The sequence below is a fragment of the Pleurodeles waltl genome, chromosome 3_1 (assembly GCF_031143425.1).
Source record: "Pleurodeles waltl isolate 20211129_DDA chromosome 3_1, aPleWal1.hap1.20221129, whole genome shotgun sequence".
In the NCBI taxonomy this organism is placed as follows: domain Eukaryota; kingdom Metazoa; phylum Chordata; class Amphibia; order Caudata; family Salamandridae; genus Pleurodeles; species Pleurodeles waltl.
Genome location: NC_090440.1, coordinates 1,001,287,089 through 1,001,313,758, shown reverse-complemented (window position 1 = coordinate 1,001,313,758; position 26,670 = coordinate 1,001,287,089). Strand labels below are relative to the sequence as shown.

General features: G+C 46.5%; 1 protein-coding gene across 1 annotated transcript in view; it reads left to right on the top strand.

Moving 5' to 3' along the window:
- The window catches only part of PLA2R1 (phospholipase A2 receptor 1), a 1,061,792-nt gene that overhangs the window by 911,928 nt on the left and 123,194 nt on the right, over positions 1–26,670 (top strand). Inside the window, exon 20 of the mRNA XM_069224206.1 lies at positions 13,032–13,192. Within this exon, the coding sequence (XP_069080307.1) occupies positions 13,032–13,192 (161 nt within the window). The remainder of the gene's footprint in view (positions 1–13,031; positions 13,193–26,670) is intronic.

The following is a 26,670-nucleotide window of genomic DNA, read 5'->3' as shown; positions in this document are numbered from 1 at the left end:
GGTTTTGGATGTGCTATGTGTGAGATGACCTTTGTAGGCAGGCTTGCCATGTACTTCCTCTGAGACTTTCAATGATCTGTATGGTAATATGAGCTGTTACAAGTACAGTAGATGGATTGTCAGATTGACCACTTGTGCTATTTCACACAATGCAGTTCCTATGGTAAATAGTTGCCCTTTGTCTTCACAGCTGCAAACATGACACCCACCCAGAAGCATGAATTTGAGAGGCGGGCCATGAGGTACAGACACATCCTGCAGGTGCAGTCGGGGTTCTGAAGGATGGCCCGTACATACCAGTCAGATCGGGCCTCCGGAGCATGGTGGGCTTCACCACAGGGTGCCCAACGTTGCCCACCACAGCCACCACCACCACAACCACTGGTTCTCCCCAGGTGGCCCCACCCACAGCGGGGACAGTTGTCCCTACATCTGCAGCACACCCAGGCCCCAGCAGTGTGACAGCTGCAGGACAGTCCAGTGGGCTAGGCTCCACACGGCCACAGAGCACCTCGGCCGGGACACAAACGGCACCAGCACCAACAGTAGACCCAGCGGCATTCCTGGCTTTGGAACATAAGATGGACCGAGTTTTGAGGAGGGTGAACAATCTTACCCAGGATGTCAGCTACATAAAGAGGCGGGTCAAATCGATCAGGCGGACCCTCCGGAGGGCCAACCTCTAGAAATATCTTTTTGCAATGGACATGATTCCCTCCCCTCCCTCCTCTTTCCTTGTTTTCATGATTAGTGGGCTTGGGGGATTAGTGTTAGGTTAGTATAGGCTGTTAGTTTAGTTAGTGTTAGGGAGGGGGGTGGGGGGGTCCTGACTCTTTCTACTTTTACTTATTAAGTGTGTGGGTGGGTGGGTGGGGGGCAATGTTGGGGTTCCTGTGTGTTTCATTCAAAAAACAACAAAAAATACACACAAAAAAATAAAAAAAAATAAAAAACAAAATACAAAAAGATATATGATTGTTTAGGATAGTATAGTATATGTGTAGGTTAGTATGTATTGTCCTCCATGTGTCCTGTCTCATAATGGGGGGCGGGGGGGTTGATGTTTAGAATGATTCGTTACATGTGATGAGTAAGTTTAGCTTAGGTTAGTTAGGGACAGTTGTGGGTAATGAGTAGTCAGGTTAGATTAGGGTAGGTATGACTTTTCCCTTAGTTTCCTCTTATGTGATCAGTTTTTAATAAATATATAGATAACCCTCTACATTATGTGTTAACTGCTACTTGATCATGGCCTTGCCATCAGTGTAGATGATTGTTGTTCTATGACATTTGTGTCCTATGCTACAAACAAATACAAACTGAGGTGTAAAATGGCAGCTACCCCAGAGCTACCTTGGTAAGAATCCACCATTTGTTTGCACCACCAAACACAGTTGACATGGATTACAAAGTATTTTTGTTGATGAGTATGTTTTCTACATCACAAAGTGTGCTTCCAGACTTGGTATTGGGGGGACAGTTTTAGGTCTGACTGCAGTGTGATGTTCAGGGACCCCTTCTAAGGTGAGTTCTTGTAAACATTCTTGTCTTCTTGTCTTCATGACTCACATAGATCATTTGTGTCACTATTCAGCATGATTACCTATTTGGATGTTAACACAGAAAGCTTAATTCATGCAGTGTTTTGTAGTGTTTGCTTAGCTTAGACTGCACAGTTATATGTGTTAGTATTGCATGGTGATAACATTTATCAGCCACTATTAGTTGACTTTGATATCCCTTGAGGAAGCATTATTCTGTCCAACACAGCATGATGGTGTGTGGTTTCTTACTTCATCAGTTATTCTCCTCAGGATGGGCAGGCTATGATGCAATCCTGGCCACTGTGCAGATGTATCTGACTAGATGATGTCAAGACAGTTGTATTGACAAGCTACATGATTTGAACACAGGCGCATTTGTGTTATCTACTGCACAGTTGATGTGTCACATTACACAGAGACATATTTGTTGTGCAAGTGCTATTTATTGAAAAGTGCTGTAGTGCAATATGTACATTGTCCATGTTTGATGAGTCCGTTCTAGTGAAATCTTACATTGTGATCCTACAGAAGGGGTGTAGGTAATGCTACTGACATGCTAGGGTGATGTTACAGACAGTGCAGAGGGACAGGATTTGCCGATTAGTAAGAGAGAGACATTTACTGGGCATGCTGACAAGATATGCAGTGGTTAGCAGAACAGTCATTGAGTAGAGTTGTTGTAAGACTGGCATTTGACAAAACGTAGGACCTTGGTAAAAGTTGGCCATGGTGCAGGAACTAGTGCTTCCGGGTACTCTTCCGTGTGAATGTGATCTGTTCCAGGTCTTCTTCTTCTTCTGATGTGTGTCTTGCCTCCTCTGTCCTTGTTGTTGTTGGTTGTGAAGGGGCAACACACACCTCAGTGTTAGAAGACGTGGAATCAGACATCCCGGTCGCTGCTCCCTGTGAAGGTCTTAAGGGCAGTACTTCAGCAAGGAGGATCTGCTGGTTCTTGAGAATAGCAGCCACATCACGATGGTAGGCAGCCAGGTTGGCCCTGAGGGAGTCATGATTGCATTCGTGCATGTAGTGGAAGGTTTGGGGTGTGAGGTGTTGTGGCAACTCCCTTATTGCAGTGGTGAATTCCTTGACAGTTTCTTGTAGTCCTTGCAGTATGGATGTTAGGGCTTGCATAGCTGCTGCCTGATCTGCAGATGACATCATGCACGAACGCACCCCCTCAAGGCTGGCTGACATATTTTGCATCCCCATCCGCACCTCCTTGGCCAGCTCCCGCTGTACTCCAACTACAGTTCTCTCAAAGCTGGTGCCTGTGTCGTCTGAGTCCTCAGCTGTAATGGAGCTGGCAGGTCTTACAATTGGGTTGGTGGGTGGATCCTCTGCGATGGCTGCTTGTTCTGTGCTACTCCTTGTGACTGAAGGTGGGGTCTGGAGGGTTTCAAGGACCTTTTGGATGGTCTCCTGGGGAATGTTTATCGGATCGTCATCCATGTCATCAGGGAAATCTGGGACAGGCATATCAGCAGGAGATCCATCTTCCTCTGCAATGAAACAGGGTACGATTAGTGTGTCTGTGTTGTGACAATTTTGACGTGATGTGCCTGCCTTTTGATGAATTCACTTTGTGATCTTGTTTTGTATTAATATCTGCAGTCCTTCAGATGAGCATTGTTTCAGGCCTATGGCCCACCTGTGGGTTACATGTATGTTATTGAGTTATCAGACTTGTCAGCCTCATTGCCTCTAGGTGTTGCTTTATGCCAAATAGAGAATTGCCACCTTTTTGTCCTACTCGACCCTCTGTGTATATCCATTCTCATGGTGAGACCTTTCACTGGCTGTGGGTGTTCTGATGGCCCTCGTAGCACACTTAACTATCAGGACCTGCCCCAATCCCTGATCTTTCACATCGACTTAATTGTAATTGACATGTAGCATATCCTATGCATGGCAATGTTATGATGTGATATGGATGTTGACATTGTTAATGTGTCCTGCTGATGTTGGGTAATGTGTGTTACATTGGATTGCCCTGATATTCGTATCAGTGTCCTATTTCGTCCTCTGACTGTGCAGGTGTATTTCAGTGACCAGTTACATGTGTCCCCTCCTCAATGTTGTTGTCTGAGCAGTATGACATTTGTGATGTTGCCTTGTTACCCAGGCACAGGATGGACCCTGACATATGCAGCATGGGTGTGTCCTTAGTGCTATGTCGCTCCTATTGTTGTTTACATTGGCTGATGTTTGTGGCAACTATGGGCATTGACATTTGAGTGTACTGGGGCCTTTGTCTTGTTTCTGGAGATTGTTGCAGTTGTCATCCTCACCCCCTAATTTAGGTATGTATGTTCCATGGGGAGGTTACTGCCATTGGCTACTTGAGCTGCACACAGATCAGAGGTGGAAGTGTCAACTGTTGTTGCAGTTACATTGCAGTTGTCGGTTTGGCTAGAGGATTGCTAATAGGGCCCTAGTTAATGTAGGAGGTATGTTGGCTGATGAGTGCCAGGATGTCAGTTTGACGTAGTGGCCTTCCCTCCTGTTGTGGCTTTCCCTTTGCTCCATCGTTGGCATGACAGCATGCCCCCATGGGACTGTTGTTGGTGTAGTGTAATGGTGTGCCCCAGCTTATGTTTGTGCAGACCATGCCCCCCTGCCGTGCCCCTTTACCCTTGCCACTCCATGTATATGATGACTTACATGCAATGTGTAGTAGGTATTCCCCCCCCCGGTTGCAGTTGACATTATTGCATTATAATTCCCCATGCGACTTACCCTGCATGTGCGTTGTCTCATGGTAGTCTGCGCTGTCCTGTCCTTGAATCCCTGTGACGATCTCCTCAGGGATGCCGGCTGCAACCATCTCCTCCATGTGGTCCAGGGCCTCCTGGTGTGCTGGACTCCCCCTCCAGTCTGCAGTGCTGCCTTCCTGTTCCTGGCCATCTTTTCCTTGGTCCTGCGCTTGCAGTCATGCCAGCGTTTCTTGCACTCGATGACTGTTCTGCGTACTTCTGCCACACTGTTAATCTTGTCAACAATTTGTTGCCATATAGCCTCTCTCCTACTGATTGGCAACTTTGAGGTGACAAACAGTTGGTGCTGGTGTTCCGTCACCTCTTTAAGCAGGATTTCCTGCTTCTCTGCACTGAAGCGCCACTTTCTTTTCTTCCTAAAAGTGTCCTGGTTCTTGTGTGGATCCTCCTAGATGGTTCCTGGTCTGCTGTCATCTTCCTGGGGTCTGTAGTGGCATCTGGGATCCATTTTGGCTCTCCTCTGGTGAACTGGCAGTGTTCGTGGTTTTTTTTGACGGTATTGCGTAAAGAAACGGCGCATATCCGGTTTGCGGTGTCGTAAATCGACCCACAGTCATTTCCGCCGCGTTAACGTCGTTTTCCTTTACGACTTTACGCCGCGGTGTGCGTCAAAAATAATGACTCCCACCTGTTGTTTGCGCCGCCGTGCGTCAAAGTATAAATATGACGCCCGCACGGCGCACCAAAATGGCGTTAGCCGGCGGTAATTTTTTTTACGCAAAACTGCGCCGCGCAGTTTTGCGTCAAAAAGTATAAATATGGGCCTTAGTCTGGAAGGACAGAGGTGGGCCAGTATGGGCGCTTTTTAATAATGCTATTACAGGATTGGCAAGGCTCTGCCCAACACATTGAAGTCTGCTTTTCATCCTATCTTTGACTCAAAAAACAAACCCTGGTTGCAGTACTTAATCAAAGTGCTTGATTCCCTTCAGATATATCAGACAGAAGTAAATAACTTGGTGCTCTCACATACCGCTCTTAAAACAGTGCTGAAAAAGCAGAGAAAAACACTCTCTATGACAACTAATTTGTCAAAATTGAACAGCACATCCGTGATAGCAGCAGTAGCATCATCTCACGATAAATGCCCGTACCTTCTGTCTGTATTTAAAGTGTGCGATCCGGAAAGGCTGCCTCACACAAATCAAGGCTGGAAGGTTAATGGCCTTAAGATCAAAGAGACAAATCCAAAATGGCATTCCCTTTGAATGTTTGTCAAATGCAGGCTTGTGGTTACAAAATCGAGTCTTTAATCACCTGTTATTCTGCTGCCCCACACTGATGAACGCACATCGCACTTTGTTAAAACCCCTTTTTTTTAAGCCATGGTGAAAGACTTGTAATGAGGCAAGGAATCTTGTTTTATCCTGAAAGAACCATCTGACCTGACCAAATATGGAAAGTACATTCATTAACTACAAAAGCTTTTGAACAAAAGCATTAAGATTGGTTAAAACTCATCACTTCAAAAAAGTGAAGGGTGAAGCAGTTTTAAGCCCCTAATTTCCACATGTTTCCAATTTGTCATTAGTAATTCGTCACCCGTTTTGCCCTATTGACATTGTTTTATCTTTTTGCATGTGGCTGGACTGGCTTACTTTTATAAACTTACACTTGCTGCTAGGATTATTTCTCTGAGAACACATATCCTGTTGTGGATTAGTGGTTATACTAGAGGTCAAGCACAGGCCATTGTCGCTTATAGTATTATCTTCCTCTGGCATTATAATTGTACTACTTAGAAAGCACAGCATGATGACAAAAAGCATGCTTTGCTACCTGTTCGAGCTTTTCTATGCACCGTCTTTCTGAAATTTTAACACATGAGATTTTGCACAATTCATTTGCGCTGTCAGCACTTGTCTCTTTTTTGGGTGTAATAACTATTATCAAAAAACAACCATATAATATTCTGATGAACTGCAGAGTTATCCTTTCTGAGCTTTCTTACTTTTTATTCTTATTATGTTGACATATGTTGTAGTTTTCAACTGTTCTGCGAAAATGTAAGTGACTATTGCTGCTTTGCTCCTGTTTTTTAGCCAAACAGAAATTATGAGTTATTGTATATTTTCTGTTAATGGGGGTGATTTCCTTTTGTTTGTAAAGATTTTAAACAATTATACAATAAAAGCTTCTGACAGACAGAAAGTGGAGTCACATAAGTGTGGGCGTGGTAAATAATGTTACCACTTCAAAGCAATGCCTGGTGTAAAGGACCCCCAAATGTAATGTTGATTCCAACCATTACTGTCATAATAGTGGTTGTGGCAAAATAATTGTCTTTCTTGACATATTCTGGGCATTCCTGGTCTAGCTGCACATACAGTAAGCCGTTATTGACATATTGTGAGTAGAACTGGCCTCATTTTGACCATCTGTAAAGTAAAGGTGGCCACCTCTGGCATAATGGTCATAACTGATGTTTTGTGAACATTCTGACCATTATGGTGCCCAGCCTTGGTACAGTGGTGCCTCTGATAAAATAGTAAGCACTGCTATCACATTATAGGCACCCTTGGGGTTACGGTGAGTATCCATGGCAGTTAATCACAAACCCTGGACACCTGGAGGGGATTCTGCACATGTGAAGCAATAGTCTCCATGTTGCTACTGTTTCTGTACTTTTGCCACAAGGTTGGAACCCGTTCTTTGATATGGATGAGCCAGGACGTATGTCATTCTCCCACTTTCAAGTGCAGTATAGTTCTTCCTTTCATGATTACAGGGTCTCACAGGTTTCATTTGTACTAATCTCTTCCTGGAAAAGTATACAATTGAATTCATATAAATATTTTGCCTTTCTCCATCCATAGAAATTGTATCTGAAATCTGGCGCAATTTAGAGGATGAGCAACATGATTCTGTCCAAACAGTCTCAGGATCAGACATGCTGCTTCGTGACTTTCAAATAAATAATTCATCCTCAAAGAATTTGGACGACGATTCACCCAGTTCATATCATATTGAGCATACAACAGTTGGTTTTATTAAAAGCCACTGAATGAAGAATGACTTGGATGAAGAACAGCAGATGTGTGTTTATTTTACCAAAGCCATTCACTTTTCAAAGAAACTGTCCCTTGTAACCCCGATTGGCTGGGTTGAACAATACCAGGGATGGCATTAAAGGGCAGAAATGTATCAAAAAGTTATTTTGACGCCTACCTAGATTTTCAAGAAAACATCTAGCGCTGGAGTACGAGTCTGGTGGAGGGATATTTCAGGAAGGGATACTACTCCTCCCAATTACAGGTTTTATATGGTGCCGGAAACATGTGGAAAACTCGCAAAATTAGAGGAAATTTGCAGGATTGGTACAAATCCAAGGTCCAGCATGTTTTTTCCTTTTTCCAGGGCTGAATGTCCATGATGCCCAGTGTGTGGGAGAAGATATCAGTCAGAATTGTTACTCCTGGTCCTGTTATTTTCCCCTCCAATTACCAGGCATCTCATAACGAGGCCCATAGTAGGTTTTGTATGGGCCTCTAAAATGAATCATACTGTGCCTATTGATGTTTTTTGACAGATTCCCACTTTTTGGGCACCCCTGCTAACAATTGTTTATCGTGTGGTGATAAGAGGTGATATCCCTAAATTCTGGAAGAAGTCCATCATGGTCCCAATATTTTAAAAAGGGGATAGAAATAGTCCAACCTACTACTGACCAATTTCCCTCTGGGATTCCTCTGTAAAGATCTTTGGGAGGGCAATTCTTCAAAAATTGAAAGGTTTGGCTGTGAAGAATAATCATCTCCCAGAAGTGCAATATGATTTTCGTCCAGGGGTTGGTAAGGTCGAGCAAACCCTGAACTTGTTCTTGCTATCTGGGAAATATATTCAAGCTACAGGAGGAGCTTTTCACATGGAGTTTAGGGACCTCTCCAGCATGTTCGACCTGGTTGGCAGGGGCAAGTAATGGGCTATGATCTGTAAAACATGGATTGATGTAGCCCTGATTGACCTTTTGAGATGTCTGCATTGTGGTAAAATGGACCAGGACTGATTTGGAACTAATGGTGAGTGGTCTCCTGCCTCTTTCTCCAGCAAAGGTGTGAGACAAGGTAGTATTCTAGTCCCCTTTGTATTTCTTTTTATATTAATGCTCTTAAGGAGGAGCTTGTGACCAGAGTAAAGGAACTCCCCGTGGTTGTGCATCGTCCAGTCCCTGGTTTGCTTTATGTGGATGATGCGGTTTTAATCGCTCGCATTGCAAATGGACTGCAATTGCTATTGAGGTCTTTTAATGATTTTATGGGGATGGGTTAAATTTGAGAAGAAACCACCAGAAAAACACATAATATGATCTGTGGACCCCAAAACAATCCACTTGAAAATAGACACCATAGATGGTATCCCAATTATTAAGGTGCAGAGTTTTAATTGCCTTGGAGTTTTGTTGATGGATAATTTAAGCCAGGTTAGCTCCTGAGTTTGTAAATTTGCCAGGGCTATAAATGCGATTTTTAAATTCTCCAAAGAATTAGACCATAAACCTATTAAGGAGCTAACAATTTTGTATAAAAGGAAATGCTCTTCCTTTGAAACTTACGGGGTTGGCGTTTGGGGCTACACTTCACCAGGAAGCTTGCAATAAATTGAGAATAAATGTATATGCAGGTTGTTGGCTTCTTCCAATAGTAATGCAAGTCTTATTGTCCATTTGGAACTTGGGGGCATATTTATAATCCCCTAGCGCCACCTTGCGCCACGTTAGTGTCATTATTTTTTGCGTTTATGTGGCCCAACGAGGCCGTAATCCCTGCGCCATATTTACGGAGTGGCGCAATGTATACATTGCGCCACTCTGAAACCCTTTGCTCTACATTATGCCTGTGCCAGGCATCATGAATGCAAAGGGGGCATTCCCCCATTAGGGGGCAACAAAAATGGTACAAGAAAATCTATGAAATTCCCTTGCATCTTTTCAAGGCACTTTTAATGCCTCCATTATTTAGAAAGGTAGGGGGCGGTAAGAGGTGCAGGGAAAGTGGCGCTGCACTCGTTGCCGCGCCACTTTCATAAAGCCGCCCCTTGGACTTTTTATTTGGAGGACATAGTTAAGGCTGTAGTGTTGCTTCTTTGGGTTAGGATCTGGCACTCGCCCTGCACCACATTTATTTGATTGGTCATTGAATACTGCCAAAGACAAGACTGTTTGGATTTCACCCCGTGGTTAGACTTTGTTAAGAGGACTCTTTCTGATCTTGACCTGTCGAATTTGTTTCACTCACCTAATGCAATTCATAACAGCACATAGAACTTGGTGAAATCCCGTTGTTTATCAGTATAGAGACCAGGACAGACTGTCCAAGGTTTATCCTTGAGTTCGGTCTGTCTGTCGCTACCTATATATAAAATCTACTGAAGGGGGGGAACCATACTTATTCTGAATCTTGAACCCCGAACATAGATTTTATTTAACTCATTTTAGATCAAACACATTGCACCTTTTAATAGCTTAATCTCAGCAGTGCACTTGGTCCTCAACTCTACCCCATTGCCCTTGTAATAACATCTCCAACCAAACTTACGTTCTTTTTATGCTCTTTTGTGGTTTTTATGCTCGCCCCTGCCTGAAACTTTTATGTCATTACTGCATTCTTCGAGCCCCAGATCACACATTTTAGACTTGAAACATTTGCATCTTTTAGATTCAGAGCACCATTGTCTAGCTGTTATAAGTTATGTTCAACAAGAACTCAGAATTGGAAAAGATGAGACCTTTAGCATTTCCTGAGCTACCGGAATCTTCTACCTCAGGCTATCGTCACTGCCTTTATTGTAACCAGCTTTTAAAGCCTTTGTCAAACTGGGCCTTGTTTTAACTGTTACAATGTGGTCAGTTTTTTAGTGTCATAAGATTGCATTATGTACTTTGAGATACATATATATCGTTTTATTGTGATTTTATATTATCTGTTCGCATGTACTTGTGTCTTTTTTTCTGTTGTCTTTTTAAAACTTTTTTATGACTATTAGCCGAATTCAAGTATTTGCTGACTGGCTGAATCCTCCTGTAGAACATGGAAGGAATCAGAGTTTCCATCCTTGCTGGTGTTGTGTTCAAGCAAATGCGTTCACTGTCAGACACATCAGAATAGAGAACGTCTCTGTGATTTGAAGCTTCTACAGGAGTCATCTTGCTGCATAAGATTTAGGATAAGGATATACAAGCAATGAATTGCTTTACTGTGACCAAATATCCTGCCATGGTGCTTACATGGCCCTACACATCTACTATAGAAATATTGATGCAAATATAACATTTTTTGTGTGTGCATGCTTGTCAACTTCTGTTTGCATTTGTTAATAATTGTCTGAGAAAATCAGCAATGTGTGTCCAAAGATGGATATCTCTAAAATATAGTAGTTCAAAGGTAAAATTGTTCTCCAGCCATTTTGAAATATTATGTTTGGTAAATATCAAGGTTTAAAAAGAGAAAAATACTTTAGAGTCTTAGCCCCTCATTATGACATTGGTGGTCTTTTTGGAAGACGGCCGTGCTGGCGGCCGCCAAATGACCGCCAGTGTCGATCATGAGTCAGAGACCAAAGACCGCCAGATTACAACCACAAACCCGACACCGCCAGGCCGAGGGTGGGTGAGAGGCGTTTCCACCGCCAGCACAACCACGTCAAAAGGACTCTGCCCACTGTATTATGAGACGTAATACGGCACAGCAGTGCAGCGCTGGCAGTAGAAATGGTGACACCCATCCCCTCCCGGATGGCTACCTTGCCCAGACAGGTAGGTTGACTGTCCGAATTGGGGGGAGTGTTGTGTACATGTGTGTGGAGTGTGCATGTATGTGTGGCGGTATGGGTTTGCATGAGTGCGTATGTGTACATGTGTGTGCATGGAGGTTGTGTGTGTCTGAATGGAAGAAGAGGGCAGAGGGGTGTGGCGGGGTGCAAGTGAGTAGGTCTGTGTATTGGGATGCATGCGAGTAGGGTGTTTGTATGGGTGCGAGCGAGTAGGAGTGCATGTCAGGGAGTGTGTTGATGAGTGGGGGTGCGTGTATGAAGCTGTGCAGGTGAGTGGGGGTGCATGTATGAAGGAGGGTGCATGTATGAAGGTGTGCGGAGGAGATGGATGAGTGTATGTCAGTGTGAGAGTGAGTGGGGTTGCGTGTATGTCAGTGTGAGAGCGAGAGGGGGTGTTTGTATGTATGCATGAGGTCGGGTTGGGGGTTTTGTATGTATGAGTGCGTGGAGGGGGGAAGTGTGTGCATGTACACGAATGTTGAGAGAAGGAGTGTGTGAATGAATGTGTGTGTGGAGGGGGTGGGGATGTGAATGAATGAGGACGGGGTAGGGATGTGCATGAATGCGAAGGGGGATGTTTGTATGTATGCATGCAGTCAGGTCGGGGTGTTTGCAAGTGTGTGGATAGGTCAGAGTGTGTTTGCAAGTGTGTGGACGGGTGGGGGTGCGTGTGCCAGTGACAGGAATGGGGATTCCTGTCACTGGGTGCATTACTGCCAGGGTTTTCGTGGTGAGGCGACCGCCACAAACAACGCCTGGCGGGTTGCTGCCTCCTATTACAGCTGGCGGTTTTAGGCCTGCTGCCGGCACGGAGGAGCACACCATCGGCCACAGCGGTCCGACCAGACTCGGTGGACTGAAGCCAAACCGCAAAATTCCTAATGCAGTGGTGTTTACCGCAAGTCCACGGCGGTTAGACGGCCACCGTGAATTTGGGGGTCTCTTGAATGCCAAACTCGTAATAGGGCACTAAATGTCAAGCCCAAACGCATAACTAGATTCTGTTGAGAATCATCTAACTTATTCTTGTTTTTAGACCTATATGAAATTATGCTTCGATTATTCCCCACGTTTCGCTTACAAATGGCACTTTTGCCTTGTGTCTGTTGCAGAATTTCATCCTCCTTGGTTTTGAACTGACATCTCCAGACCTAGCTGAACTGACTGATGATAAGCAATTGCCCATAACGTAAATAGCAGTACGGGGCTGAAATATAATACATAATGCAGAGTCAAATATTTGTATGCAATACTTAGCATATTTATGGTTGAAGGGCCTAATTAATAGAAAGCTAAACGGCATACCAAAATACAACAAAATATACAATTCAATTTTGGCGTAGCTTTTGTATAAATTATTTGATCAAATCAGGAATGCTTCCTTAATCCAGAAATGAATTAACAATTGCAAGCACTGTAACAAGTATATATGTTCCTTCAGGAGGAAACAGCAATTGTAGGATTGACTAGGGAGAAACCTTTAAGTTATATTTGTCTGCCTGAACCACTGGGGTATAAATTGCCTTTATGGAATAACTGGGAGCCAGTAAAATGGAAAACTTAAAATGTGCATGTGTACTGGACATGCTCTTTAAAAAGTTACTTTCAGTGAATGAATTATATCAAATCTGGTATGTGACATAAAACTGATTTCTAGTCCTCTCGTGTAATTGCTGGAGATACTTAAATGAGTGCACGGATTAACTGACAGACTTGCTACCATGGTGTCGGCAATGAGGCAGTGGTAGTAATACCTACATTCTCACATCATTAACAAACGTCAAAAGATATCAATTTCAACACAGCGGCTGATGAGTATGGTATACCAAGTGCCGGAAGCTAAATTAATTAGTGTAACTCTAGTACAGTGAAATGCAATGTCTTCACTCTGTGTCTGTATGTGCTCTGGTTTAACTAAACATTACGTGTTTAATATTAACAGGACTCTGGGGCGATGCTGATTGTGAAGTTCGTTTTCCCGGTATTTGTAAAAGTATTCGAAAATATTGGATTGAAAAAGAAGTAAAGGAAGATAAACATGCTAATGTTACAGAGGGTCAGCATGGCGAATGTCCCAAAGAATGGTTATACTTTGAAAATAAGGTTAATACATTTAATTATTCTTGTTCATTCTTAATACAGAGGTGTGCAGTCACATATATGCGATACTCTTTTGATATTTTGTTTGCTCTTTTGCAGGCAACACTGGAAAAACACAGTTAGGGAATCAATTAGCTATAAAAAAGACTGCGGCCACAACAATTTGCTTACTCAATTATTTTTTGTTTTCTCTGTAAATTCTCAACTTCGGTATTCTGAACCCAACAAGAGGATGCAAAACTGGGAGTTTGATGTGAAAAGACTGTAGAGCGATTAAGAGTTCATTCCTTAGCCTCAGAGCACTCATTCATTTGAAATTGTGGTCGCCTTTCCTACTGTACTGAACCCTCAGGCACCACTCATCAGTGGTGGAGACTACAACTATGTGACTGCTACGGACTGGGACAGAGAGCAGAGCTTTACGATCGTAACAGTCTAGTAGTTGGCGAACCATCTCAGGTTTACACGATGCCTGGAAAGATACACATGGAGCCCTAGGAGAATATTAGTTCTGTTCCCCAAAACATACACTCCATACTAGGCTGGAAAAGGTCCTAATGTCTCAACAGGTTTCCTGGAATGGCTAATATTGACTATCTAGGTAAAACATTATCGGACCAATCACCACTGTTGTACTTTTTTCTGTGGTGAAAACCACTAACAACCATACCGACCAGGATGCAGTCTCAGACTCTTTCTGAAAAAAAAAACACATTTTAGTAAATAACAGACATTCTACTACTAGCAATGATTAGGATATGATGAAGTGAGATGATGTGGTAAGGGAAATGTGTATTGAAGCAGCATGTGGAGTCAAATCAATGCTTCTCAGGCAACTGACAACACTGTACAATACTATAAGACACTGGAGAGCGGTTAGGATCACACTCAAGTTGAGTTGTCACCAACGAAAAGTATGCACAGTTAGGATGCAAGGCTATCAACAGTTCACTGCTCAAGTTCACCATTAAAGGGACAAGATGGGTCATATTTTGGCAAATGAAAGATTCAGTGAATACTGATGCACATTATGCACCACCTTATCCAACAATGCATTGAGAATATACAGTAGTTCCTGGAAGGGGCAAAGCAGCAATGGATGCTCCCCTCACCCTATTAGACATTAAGAATGTTTTTAAATCCCTGAAAAACAGAAGAAACTGGTACAGAGGAACTACCAGCTTAATTGTAAGCTGCAATGAAGGAATACTTACTGTATAATACCTCCTACCTGACTGGCATTCTCCATTCTCAGAGAAAGGGTGATTGGAGTCAGTGCTTGAAATGGAAAAATAGAAGTGCGGGTACGCTGTACCAGAGTACCTGCTTGTTTCTGAGAAGTGCCGGTTCTCTCCAATTAAAAGTATTGCAAGTGCAGGTACTCTCCCTCTCAAAATAAAAAGTGCCGGTACCGAGTACCTGACAGTACCGGCCCATTTAAAGCACTGATTGTAGTGCTCATAAAACAGCACACCAATTTACTAGAAGCCTTAGGGGCTCGTTTATATGGTTAATAATGCCAGTTAAAAATATACCACAGAAAATCCTACTCCTGACAGTTCTCACATATTTGATAAACCCAGATGAGTCTGGTTTCGTCCCCAATAGAAGCACAATTCCCTGTCAAAGAAAACTCTCCCACATGCTGGACGGCATCTCCATAGATGATCGGATCATGGCGTTGTCTTCTATAGACATTGTTAGAAATGGGGTCTCCAGTTGGAAGTCGGTTTGCACCCTGTCCAAGTAGGGACCCTCACTCTAGTCAGGATAAGGGAGATACCCCCTCAGATAACCCCTGCTCACCCCGTTGGTAGCTTGGCACGAGCAGTCAGGCTTATCTCAGAAGCAATGTGTAAATCATTTGCACATAACACACAGTAATAAGTGAAAACACTACAAAAGGACACCACACCAGTTTTAGAAAAATAGCCAATATTTATCTATATAAAACAAGCCCAAATACGATAAAAATCCAACATACAGTAATAAAAATATGAATGCTGCAAGATGTACTTAACAATACAGTTCCTTGAAGTCGATAACTCCACCTGGGGCTATCACGGCGTCCTGAACAACAAAACCAAAAGTTCAGGCTGGCCTCGGCGTCGCGGGGCAGCTACGGTGTCGGGAAGACCCACAAGCAGTACCTTGGATTCTCAGGGCGTCGTGACCCTCGCGGTGAGCTCCGGAGAGCAGCGTCACTGGCGTCGGTTCCGGAGTCGGTGCAGGAGTCGTCGGGCCCTTGAAGTCACGCACCTCGGGGATCGAACTCCGGGCTGATGAAATCAGGTGCGCTGGCGGGGATGGCATCGATGGAAGCGGGACAATGTGACATGCGGTGCCCACAGGTCACGGTGCAGGCAATGGCTCGGTGACGGCGTCCAGCGGCGTCGGTGAGACCAGGGCTGTGGGGTGAAGCGGGCGGTGCAATGTGCGGTGTCCACAGCTCACGTGCAGGCAGCGGCGGCGTGGTTGTGGATGCGCTGTCGTCAGTAGGCCCAAGCCAGCGGTGCGGGATGGGATGGTGCTTCGTGACCCTCACGAGCGGTGTCCACAGGCCACGGTGCAGGCAAGGATGCCTGGTGATGACACTGGAGCCGATGGTGCTGGCGTCGGTGGACCGGGGCTGCGGCGCGGGATGGGACGGTGCTTCGTGTTCCTCACGAGCGGTGTCCACAGGCCACGGTGAAGGCAGCGGCGCCGGTGTCAGCAGGAGCGACGTCGTCGGGGATGCCCAGACTGGGGTGTGAGCAGGTGACGCCGGAGTGCAGGGCCATCAGGTCGCGGTGCGAGCAGCAGCTCAGTGACGTCGTCCTATGACGGCGTCGGTGAGACCAGGGTCGCGGTGCAAAGCAGGGCAATGCGACTCCGTGCAGTGTCGGCAGGTCACGGTGCAGGCCAGTGGCATCGTTGGAGGCGTCGCAGTGGTTTCTCCTCTTGAACAGCACAAAACACACATTTCCCAGTGCTGCAGGTCGAGGAAACTAAAGTCTTTGGTGTCCCTGAGACTTCAAACAGGAGGCAAGCTCTACTCCAAGCCCTTGGAGAATTTTCTCAAGCAGGACACACAGCAAAGTTACCCTTTGCACTCTTTTCAGGCAGAAGCAGCAACTGCACGCCAGTCCAGCAAAGCAACACAGCAAAGGGACAGTACTCCTCCTTCAGCTCTTCTCCTGGTCAGAGGTTCCTCTTGATTCCCGAAAGATTCTAAAAGTCTGGGGTTTTGGGTCTGCTTCTTATACCCAGTTCTGCCTTTGAAGTTTGCAAACTTCAAAGCAAAGTCTCAAGTGTTTGCAAGATCCTTCCTTGTCCAGGCCAGGCCCCAGACACTCACCAGGGGGTCGGAGACAGCATTGTGTGAGGGCAGGCACAGTCCTTTCAGGTGTGAGTGACCACTCCTCCCCTCCCCTCCAGCACAGATGGCTAATCAAGATATGCAGGCTACACCCCAGCCCCCTTTGTGTCACTGTCTAGAGGAGAGGTGTGAACAGCCCCACTGTCAAACTGACCCAGACAGGGGATCCACAAACAGGCAGAGTCACAGAATGGATTAAGCAAGAAAATGCCTACTTTCTAAAAGTGGCATTTTCAAAGGCACAATCTTAAAATCAACTTTACGAAAAGATGTATTTTTAAATTGTGAGCTCAGAGACCCCAAACTCCGTATGTCCATCCGCTCCCAAAGGGAATCTACACTTTAATCAGATTTAAAGGTAGCCCCCATGTTAACCTATGAGAGGGAGAGGCCTTGCAACAGTGAAAAACAAATTTAGCAATATTTCACTGCCAGGACATATAAAACACATTACTATATGTCCTACCTTAACCATACACTGCACCCTGCCCTGGGGGCTACCTAGGGACTACCTTAGGGGTGTCTTACATGTAAGAAAAGGGAAGGTTTAGGCCTGGCAAGTGGGTACACTTGCCAAGTCGAAGTTACAGTCAAAACTGCACACACAGACACTGCAGTGGCAGGTCTGAGACATGATTATAGAGCTACTTATGTGGGTGGCACAACCAGTGCTGCAGGCCCACTAGTAGCATTTGATTTATAGGCCCTGGGCACCTCTAGTGCACTTTACTAGGTACTTATTAGTAAATCAAATATGCCAATTATGGATAAACCAGTCCACAGTACAATTTATATGGGGAGCACTTGCACTTTAGCACTGATTAGCAGTGGTGAAGTGCGCAGAGACAGTAAACCAGCAAAAACAGAGTCCAAAACCAGGAGGTCAGAAGGCAAAAAGACAGGGGAGACACGCCAAAAAGCTGCAGGGTCTAACAGACATGAAAAAATGTTTTGGGACTGTTTGCAGTAGTTCAAAAGAGCAGCACTAGCGAGCATAAACTTTGGTAAACAATTTCTGGGATGAGGGAAACGCCTCTATATGAACCCATTGGTAAATGTAAAAACTAGGCAAACAATGTCAGATAGCTAACCAAAGCAATGTGTTCCTCAACACAGATGCCCACTGTCACCACTGATTTTGGTCTTGGAAATGGGAACACTCATGTATTAGGTGCATAAATCACAGGATCCTGGAGAAATCAAGATAAACACAATGCCACATAAGATTTTGTTGTAGGCAGTTGATATACTCTACCTGCAACAAGAATTTCCATTATTATGGAGTTATTCAAAATGTTTAATCCATCTAATGAGCTATGACTAAAACAAAGCCAATCTCACCTGTTCCCACCGAAGGAGTGTATTTCACAGGAGTCACCAAGGCTTGCTGACTTCGGCATGCAGTGGGCTCCTTCATAGAATTAGTTGTGAGAATCTTTAGTGAAATGCAAGATACGATAGATGACAATCCCGGAAGCGGATTAACAGCCTTACATGAGTCAGCATGGGTTTAGATGCCCCTCCCTTTGTTACGTTATGTTATCTGTATTTTTAGAGTTCAATAATCACCCGCAAGGGTACCCTGATGCTGTAGCAGGTGAGTCCAGCCGTGGTGGGTGTCTTTGAAGAGCCAAGTCTTCAGCTTCTTGCAGAATTCAAGAAGGGAGGAAGAGGCTCTGATGTGTTGTAGTGGGTTGTTCAAGGTTTCAGTAGCCATGTAAGAGAAGGTGCAACCTCCTGATGTGCATTTGTGTATATGTGGGGTGTGTGCTAGTGAGAGTCCAGCAGAGCAAAGGTGTGTGGAAGGCTGGTGGATTTGGATTGCAGTTGAGGAGCTTCAAGTATGTGCATTTGTGTATCGGGTGTCAGCGGAGTTCTTTGACGTGGGGTGCGATGTGAGCTTGAGATAAAAGATTAAGAACTAATCTGGTAGCTGAGTTTGGATGGTCTAAAGCAGTGGTTCCCAACCTTTTGATTTCTGTGGACCCCCGCTTTAACATTAATGGAACCCAGGGACCCCCACTGAATCATCATGGGAATCCGGGGACCCCAGTCTGAGTCATTACTGGAAGCTGGGGACCTAATTTGTCAATATTTGTTAATATTTTTCAATTTTCTAGGCTCTCGCGGACCCCCTGAGAAGGCTTCGCGGACCCCCAGGGGTCCCCGGACCACAGGTTGGGAACCACTGGTCTAAAGTCTTCTTGTGAGCTGTGTGCTGTGTGTTTTATTTCTGTGGAGAGCAAAAGCACAGTCCATCTTTCTAGTTTGTTCCAGTTACTGTTTCTTACCACAAGGTAAAATCTGGTGGTAAGGAACAGTAAAAAAATATATAATGCTCTCCCCACCAAGGGAGAAGACCCCATGGCAAGAGGAACATTACTTTTTTTTTCTTCTGAAAAAGAAGATCCTATTTTTAGATTTTTTTTTTAAAAAAGAAAAAATAATTCTGTTTGCTGCAAGGCTGCATCCTTCAGACGCAGCCCCATAGCAAACAATACAATTCATTGTTAGGAAACACCATGACGGCGGTTCCTGGCAGTGCCTTTAGAGATGACCACTTACTTGGTGATCACTTGTAAAGTAAGGGGGGCCTCTCCACCATAGGGATGGAGTAATTTATCCCGTCCCCACGGTGGACCTACTGGCCGTCTGCATAAAGTTATATCTGGTCCTAAATATGGAAAATGTATATTTGCCAGCTCTGCTTCAAAAGAACTCCCAAAGACACCAGAGGCATGCTACCCCTAATAGGGGAAGCATGTCTTCGTAATGCTGAGCTCATTATCTTTAGACAAAAAAAGCACAGGTGTGGCGTATGCCCTAGAGCTCCACCTATGGTGTTTCCAGGGTTTTGATGAGATCTCAGGTGAAGCAGTTTGCACATGCTGGACTACAATGGTTATTGTTGACAGGTGTCAGTTGTATGAAGCAGGGAAGCTGTTAACGTTTGATGAACAATGGCCACAGCATAATATTGCATCCAGACACTTCCTAGTGGCAGTTTTGACTAATAATAAAGTTGCACAGAGGGTTAGTATGTCTGCAGCAAAGAACGTGTACCATGCAGCTTACTGAACTGTATTTTATGTGGCTAGCACAGTGGTTTACTGCTTTTGTCACAGAGATCTATTTGTTACCTGCAGTTCATAAGTTACAATCCTAATATAGTTAAGACACCTATGAAATGTCATCAAAGTACTGCATTCAAACTGCATGGTATAGGTTAGTAACGTTATGTTTTTCCCCGGTCTTTCATTATCCTAATTTTGCTAAAATGGGTTTGTTTGGGTAGAAATGCATTCTTATTAGCAAAGCCAAAGCCAACCCCAGCCACTGGGATACATTTGAATCCTGAAATTCTGCTTCTCCAGACCAAACACTCTTAAAATATACTGCCTACTAGTATGGATGACGTGATTCCCAGTCCTTGTAATCCTCATGTTTTATTTTAACATTTCCTGTAAACTGATTTACAAATGCATGATTCATTGTCTCTGTATAATGTATGATGTAAAGTGCTCAGACACCCTACAGTAGCTCTGTAAAACAAACTACATTTATATGAGAGAGGGAATATGGTGAGATTAAGGGCACTGTTGGTGGTGGTAGTAAGGGAATCAGTAAAGGGGTTTATGGTGAGGGGAACCAAAAATGATTGTCTCACTGGGAGCCACCAGCACTAAGGCCGGCCCTGAGAATGAGTTGATGCCAGTATGCACCAGCACTGGGACACGCTACTGCTCCAGGTCCCAACATGTGATGATCTGCCCCTATGAACCCATGTATCACATATTTAGTAATTTGGCACAACTGGAATCAAACATAGACCATTAATAGTTTTTCAACAACTGGTCCAGGTTAGGAATGCAGATTTGTACTGTGCATGAAATAAGTTGGCTTGCACTTACAATGTAAAGTGCTTTGTAGTTTTGATTGTCTGATTGTTTTCTGGGTTTTCTTTTTCAATTTATATACTTTTCCTACACTGCTCCTCATGCATGATTTACCAGTTATCAAAAGACAATGGTGAATACTTTGCGTTTCGAGATGTGAAACAAAAAGATGTGAAAAAACAAAGTTTCATCTTTGCATATAGTAAGGTACATTTGGTCCTCAAGCACTAGCTTGTTATTTTATTAATTAATCTTATGTACAAATGCCTAACATGGCCAAAATTTGTCTCACATGCCCGTGTGCCCGGAGTACCCACAATAATGTCAAGGACACCCACAATATGCCCTGGATTGCTAGATTACACCAGAGGTTTACACCATTATGCCAAATATGACAACTAAAGTCTAAGAATGACTTATTATGACAGGGCCACCACTGTGCAGTTCAGAATACTACATTTAGAAAATAGTCCTCAATAGGTCAAGACTGACCATTTGTACACTGGAAATGGACAACATTCCACTATAGGCAGCCTTCATAAGGCCCTTGGTATTGACAATATATCAGGGATGGCCACCGGTTTCCAAAGGGTGGCCATGATTAGGCCAAGGGTGCACAAGTCAAGAAGAACCACCATTGTGGCTTGGCCTCCAGTGTCACAAGAGTGGACACTATTGTGCAACATGGAGATGACCCCTTCATGCCAGGAGAGGCGGGTCCAGATTCAACAGATGGACAAGTTGTCAATGATTCCTGGTAGTGACATATACAACAACATGCATACATGCAGGCACAAATTCCTGGCTACTGGAATGTGCACTCACATACAAACAAATACACACACTCACAGGCAAGTGATGAACTTGACTCTGCTTCCACCTGTGCTCTTCTCCGCGCATGGGCTGCTCCAGCTTCTTCTTTCCACTACTATGGCTACCTCTGACATTCATCTTACCCCTGGCCCTACAAAAAAATAATCAAGTAGCAGGGTGATTGATGGTGTTCCAGTCTTCCTTATTGTCCGTGTGTGTTTGTGTGTGTGTAGATGAGGCTTTGAATTGGTTTGTCTGACTGCCAATCTGAGCATGAGCTGCTCTGGCTTCTGCAATATGAAGATGGTGGTTCCACTTAGTTCCGGATTCTCTCAATGACAAATTGGACTAAACTTCACATCTGGAAGCTACATACTGACTTCAGTAACCTATCTGTATGTGGTCTATGCCAGAGATTGTATATTTGGGCCGACAGAAACCTTTACACCTTTTCTTTTGCTCGTCCTATGATAATAATGGAGATAGCAATGCCAGAGGTTTTCCAAACAAAGGGAAGGATATTTTAATGGTGTTCCTATAGGAAATATTTCCCCTGCTTTTCCTGCAGAGTCCAAGAGTACTGTTGATTTAAAAAAAAATATTTAACCCAGACTCGGTCAGCTGTTATTGCATAAATTCCGGTGGTCATTACAACACTGGCGGTCAGTGTTAAAGCGGCGGTAAGACCGCCAACAGGCCGGTGGTAAAAAAAATTGAATTACGACCGTGGCGGAAACCGCCAACATAGACAGCCACTTTAACACTCCAACCGCCACAGCAGTACAAACAAACAGCTTGGTGGTTACCGCCAACAGACAGGCGGAAGACAATGTACCACCCACAGTATCACAACCTACCAATCCGCCACCTTTTCCAGGGCAGATTCACCGCAAACAAAAACACGGCGGAAACAGGACTTCAAAGGGAAAACGCTCACCTCTGCACACCCCACGAGGAACCAGGACGCCATGGAACCAGAGCTTCACATTTTACCAGCTTTCATCTTCTTGCTCCTCTACCAGGAGCACGAACGCCGGCGGCGAAGACCATGGTGAGTACTGCACCTACGACACAGGGGAGGGGGAGGGAAAAAACAGGGACACACACACGCAACACGCAACACCCCCACCCCCACCCTCACCCACGACAACACACTCACTAATACATCATGATACATCACAGTTACACCCCCAACCCCCCCTGGAAGAATGCAAAGACAAAAGGAAATGAGTGTAACCATTGAAATCTATTAAAATCCAGTACGCAAAAATATATAACAAATATATACACCAAGAATAGAAGTCCAGGTATTGCTCCATTTAAGTCAGTGGTACACTGGGCCCACACTGGATGGGCGAGGCCCACACAAGGTACCCGACCATTACGGAGAGAACCCTTGCGGGGGCATAAGATAGAAATAAAACAGGCACCTCAGGGGGAAGGGAAAGGGGGGGCACCTCAGCCGGATGAGTGCACAACGCCAAATCCACGAGGGGGCTCCATGCCCACTGTTCAATCCTGGGGAGTGCAAAGCCACAGTCTCTCAAGTCTCTACAGTGGGTGGGTTGCCCACTGTTCAATCCTGGGGAGTGCAAAGCCACAGTCTCTAAAGTCTCTACAGTGGGTGGGTTGTCCACTGTTCAATCCTGAGGAGTGCAAAGCCACAGTCTCTCAAGTGGATAACAGTCTCCTCTGGTTCTGGAGGGGGCTTTGTGCCCAGAGTGTTTCATCCTGCCAAGGACAGAGGTAGTGGATGTAAATCTCCACTGGTTCTGGAGGGGGCTTTGTGCCCAGAGTGCTTCATCCTGCCAAAGACAGAGGTAGTGGATGCCTGTCTCCACTGGTTCTGGAGGGGGCTTTGTGCCCAGAGTGCTTCATCCTGCCAAGGACAGAGGTAGTGGATGCTTGTCTCCACTGGTTATGAAGGGAGCTTTGTGCCCAGAGTACTTCATCCTGCTTGTGGCAGACTCAGTAGCGTCAGTGCTCTTGGCGCTCATGGGCCAGCGGTGCTTGTGGCGGTGGTGTCCATTGCAGTGGTGCTTGTAGCGGCGGTGTCCTTGGCAGCGGTGCTTGTGGCGGCGGTGTCCATTGCAGCGGTGCTTGTGGCGGCGGTGTCCTTGGCAGCGACTCAGCTGCTAGCGGTCCTGTCTGGGCCAGCGGGGATGCTGCTGGTGGTCCTGTCTGGGCCTGCGGGGCTGCTGCTGGCGGTCCTGTCTGGGCCTGTGGGGCTGCTGCTGGCGGACCTGTCTGGGCCTGCGGGGCTGCTGCTGGCGGTCCTGTCTGGGCCAGCGGAGCTGGTGCTGGCAGTCCTGTCCGGGCCTGCGGGGCTGGTGCTGGCGGTTCTGTCTGGGCCAGTGGGACTGGTGCTGGCGGTCCTGTCTGGGCCTTTCGGGGCTGGTGCTGGTGGTCGCCTCCTGGACAGCGGGGCTGATGGCAGTCGCCTCCTGGGCAGTGGGGCTGATGGCGGTCGCCTCCTGGGCAGCGGGGCTGGTGCTGGCGGTCGCCTCCTGGGCAGCGGGGCTGATGGCGGTCACCTCCTGGGCAGCGGGGCTGATGGCGATCGCCTCCTGGGCAACGGGGCTGACGGCGGTCTTCTCCGCCGTGCCGATCTTCCCAGACTTGCCGGGTTTCTTGTGCCCCTTCCCCACCTTGGAAGGTGTCGCAGCTGACTCCACACTCCCACCTGTACCCCTGGGAGCGGCTTTGGTGGCTGGTGTCTTCCCCCTCTCCCGCCGGGAACTGGCCAACGTTTGATGTGCTGAAGCCAGAGTCTGAAAAGCTCGCTGAAGGGCTGCCTGACCAGAATGAATGCCCTCCAGGAATGCATACGTCTGTTGCAACTGCCTCTCTACACCCTGGATGGCATTCAAAATGGTAGACTGCCCAACAGTGAGGGACCTGAGGAGGTCAATGGCCTCCTCATTGAGGGCAGCAGGGGTGACTGGGGCAGGGCCTGAGGTGCCTGGGGCGAAGGTGATGCCCACCTTCCTGGGTGAGCGGGCACAGGGCAAAGGCTGAGGGGCTGCTGGGAGGGCGGTGCTGGAAGGGGGGGTGGCGGCTGTACCTGTAGATGGTGGGGACACAGATGGGCCCGCCACCACAAGGGAGATCCCATCAGAGGACGAGTCCGTATAACTGGTCTCAGCTCCTGTCCCCGCCGTGGAGCTCCCCTCGCCCTCCATCCCACTGGTGAAATCCGACTCTGTAGTGTAGCCCTCCAGGGCCATGTGGGATGCAGCTCCCTCCTGCTCCGGTGCCACTGCTCCTCTGCCTGATGATGCTAATGCACACAAGAACAGGGAGAACACAAAAAGGGGGGGACGACAGAAGAAAGACATGTTGAGTGCATGCATTACCGCTACAGTTGGCGGACACAACAGACACAGAAGCCCCCTGCACTAAGCCGCGCACTTGGGGTCCACTATTCAATCCCTGAGACATGGCCCACATGGCTATGGGCGACATCTGCACACATGGATGTCACAGGAGCCTGACTAGGTGTATTTGGCACTGTACCCAGGTGGGGTGGGGTGCCACAGGGCCTGCCTGAAAAAGGAGACCTAACTAGCACACTCGCCCTGGCCTAGGGGAACCCACAGCCCACCTCCCCCACCCAAACACCTCCACTGCGTGCTGAATCAGCAGAATGAGAGTGTACTCACCCCCTTGTTGCTGCTGTGATGCCCTCAAGCGCCCATCCAACTCCGGGTATGCCACCGCCAGGATCCTGAACATCAGGGGGGTCATGGTGCGACGGGCACCCCTCCCACATTGGGAGGCCATCCCCAGCTGGGCCTCCGCTGTCCTCTTGCTCCAGCGGCGAATGTCCTCCCATCTCTTACGGCAGTGGGTGCTCCATCTGTGATAGACCCCCAGGGTCCGGATGTCCTTGGCGATGGCATGCCAAATATCCTTCTTCTGGTGGGCGCTGACCTACATGAATTGTACAGGGAAAAAAGAGAAGTTATTTCCAACTGCACCGCCACAGTCATTGGCCCGCATCCCTACCCTTGCCATGTGGCACATGCACTCACCGTCGTTTCATGCACGGCTCATTCTCCCCCCCTATCTTTCATCCACCCCACTCCACACAGGCATAGCCCATACAGCATGTGTACTTACCTGTTTGTCTGGAGGACTGTAGGGTAGCGTGTACTGGGGAGGACCCCATCCACGAGTTTCTCCAACTCCTCCGATGTGAAGGCAGGGGCCCTTTACCCAGACGCACGAGCCATTGTCTCTTCCAGACTGAGGTCACAGCAGCACTTTCAGTGTAGGTCCTCTCCTGTCGAAGATCAGGTATCTAGTGATTGAACAGATAGAAAATGGCAGTCACGTCCACTGCGGTGCGTACATTAACCGACGGCGTACATCGTCATTGGCTCCTGGGACCCACTGGGTCCAATGTTAACCAATGCAGAATTGCGCCGCTGTCTTCGACCGCCTACCGCGACGGTGTACAACGCCAGCGCAGTTACCTCATATCCCATTGTCCCACTTTATAGGTCAGGCAGCCGCCATTTCAGGGGCCCACATGGCTCTATTTTTAACTGCATCACACATAACTAGGCCTTGCCTCAACACTCATACATGCTTATTTCGGATTATGAATCGTGTTCTGTGTAAGCTGTGTGTACGTACCTCTGAGTTGGTTGACTTTGTGCTCGCTGTTGTCCTGCCTAGGCACCGTCCGCTGGGACATGTGAGGAGATGGCAGCATCCTCCGGTGTACAGACCGCTGGTGGACCTGTCGACAATGGAGAAAAGACATGTAATCATCACATACAGGCTAGATCGTGCCACAATCCTGGAACTGTGTGCCCAGTTGGAGCCAGACCTGATGTCAGCTATCCGCCATCCCACAGGAATCCCCCCTCAAGTGCAGGTGCTGTCAGTACTCTATTTCCTTGCAAGTGGGTCATTTTAAACAACAGTGCCCATAGCATCAGGGATGTCCCAGCCTATGTTTTCCGTGCTGTCTGCCCTGCTGAAACACATGCGGAGCTACCTCGTTTTCCCTCAGGTGGAGGATTTGCCTACAGTGAAAGGTGACTTCTATGCCCTGGGACATATCCCTAACATCATAGGTGCCATTGATGGGACACATGTGGCCTTGGTCCCCCCCCCCAACAGGAGTGAACAAGTGTACAGAAACCGGAAGAGTTATCATTCGATGAATGTGCAGATGGTGTGTTTGGCAGACCAGTACATCTCCGATGTCAATGTCAAATTCCCTGGCTCAGTGCATGACGCTTACATCCTGCGGAATAGCAGCATCCCTTATGTGATGGGGCAACTCCAGAGGCACCGGGTGTGGCTATTAGGTGAGCACATGGAACAAAATAAGTGGGAATAGTTTCTGGGTCTGGGGATATCCCTACAGGTTAGTGTGTGTCTAACAGTTGTCCCTCGCC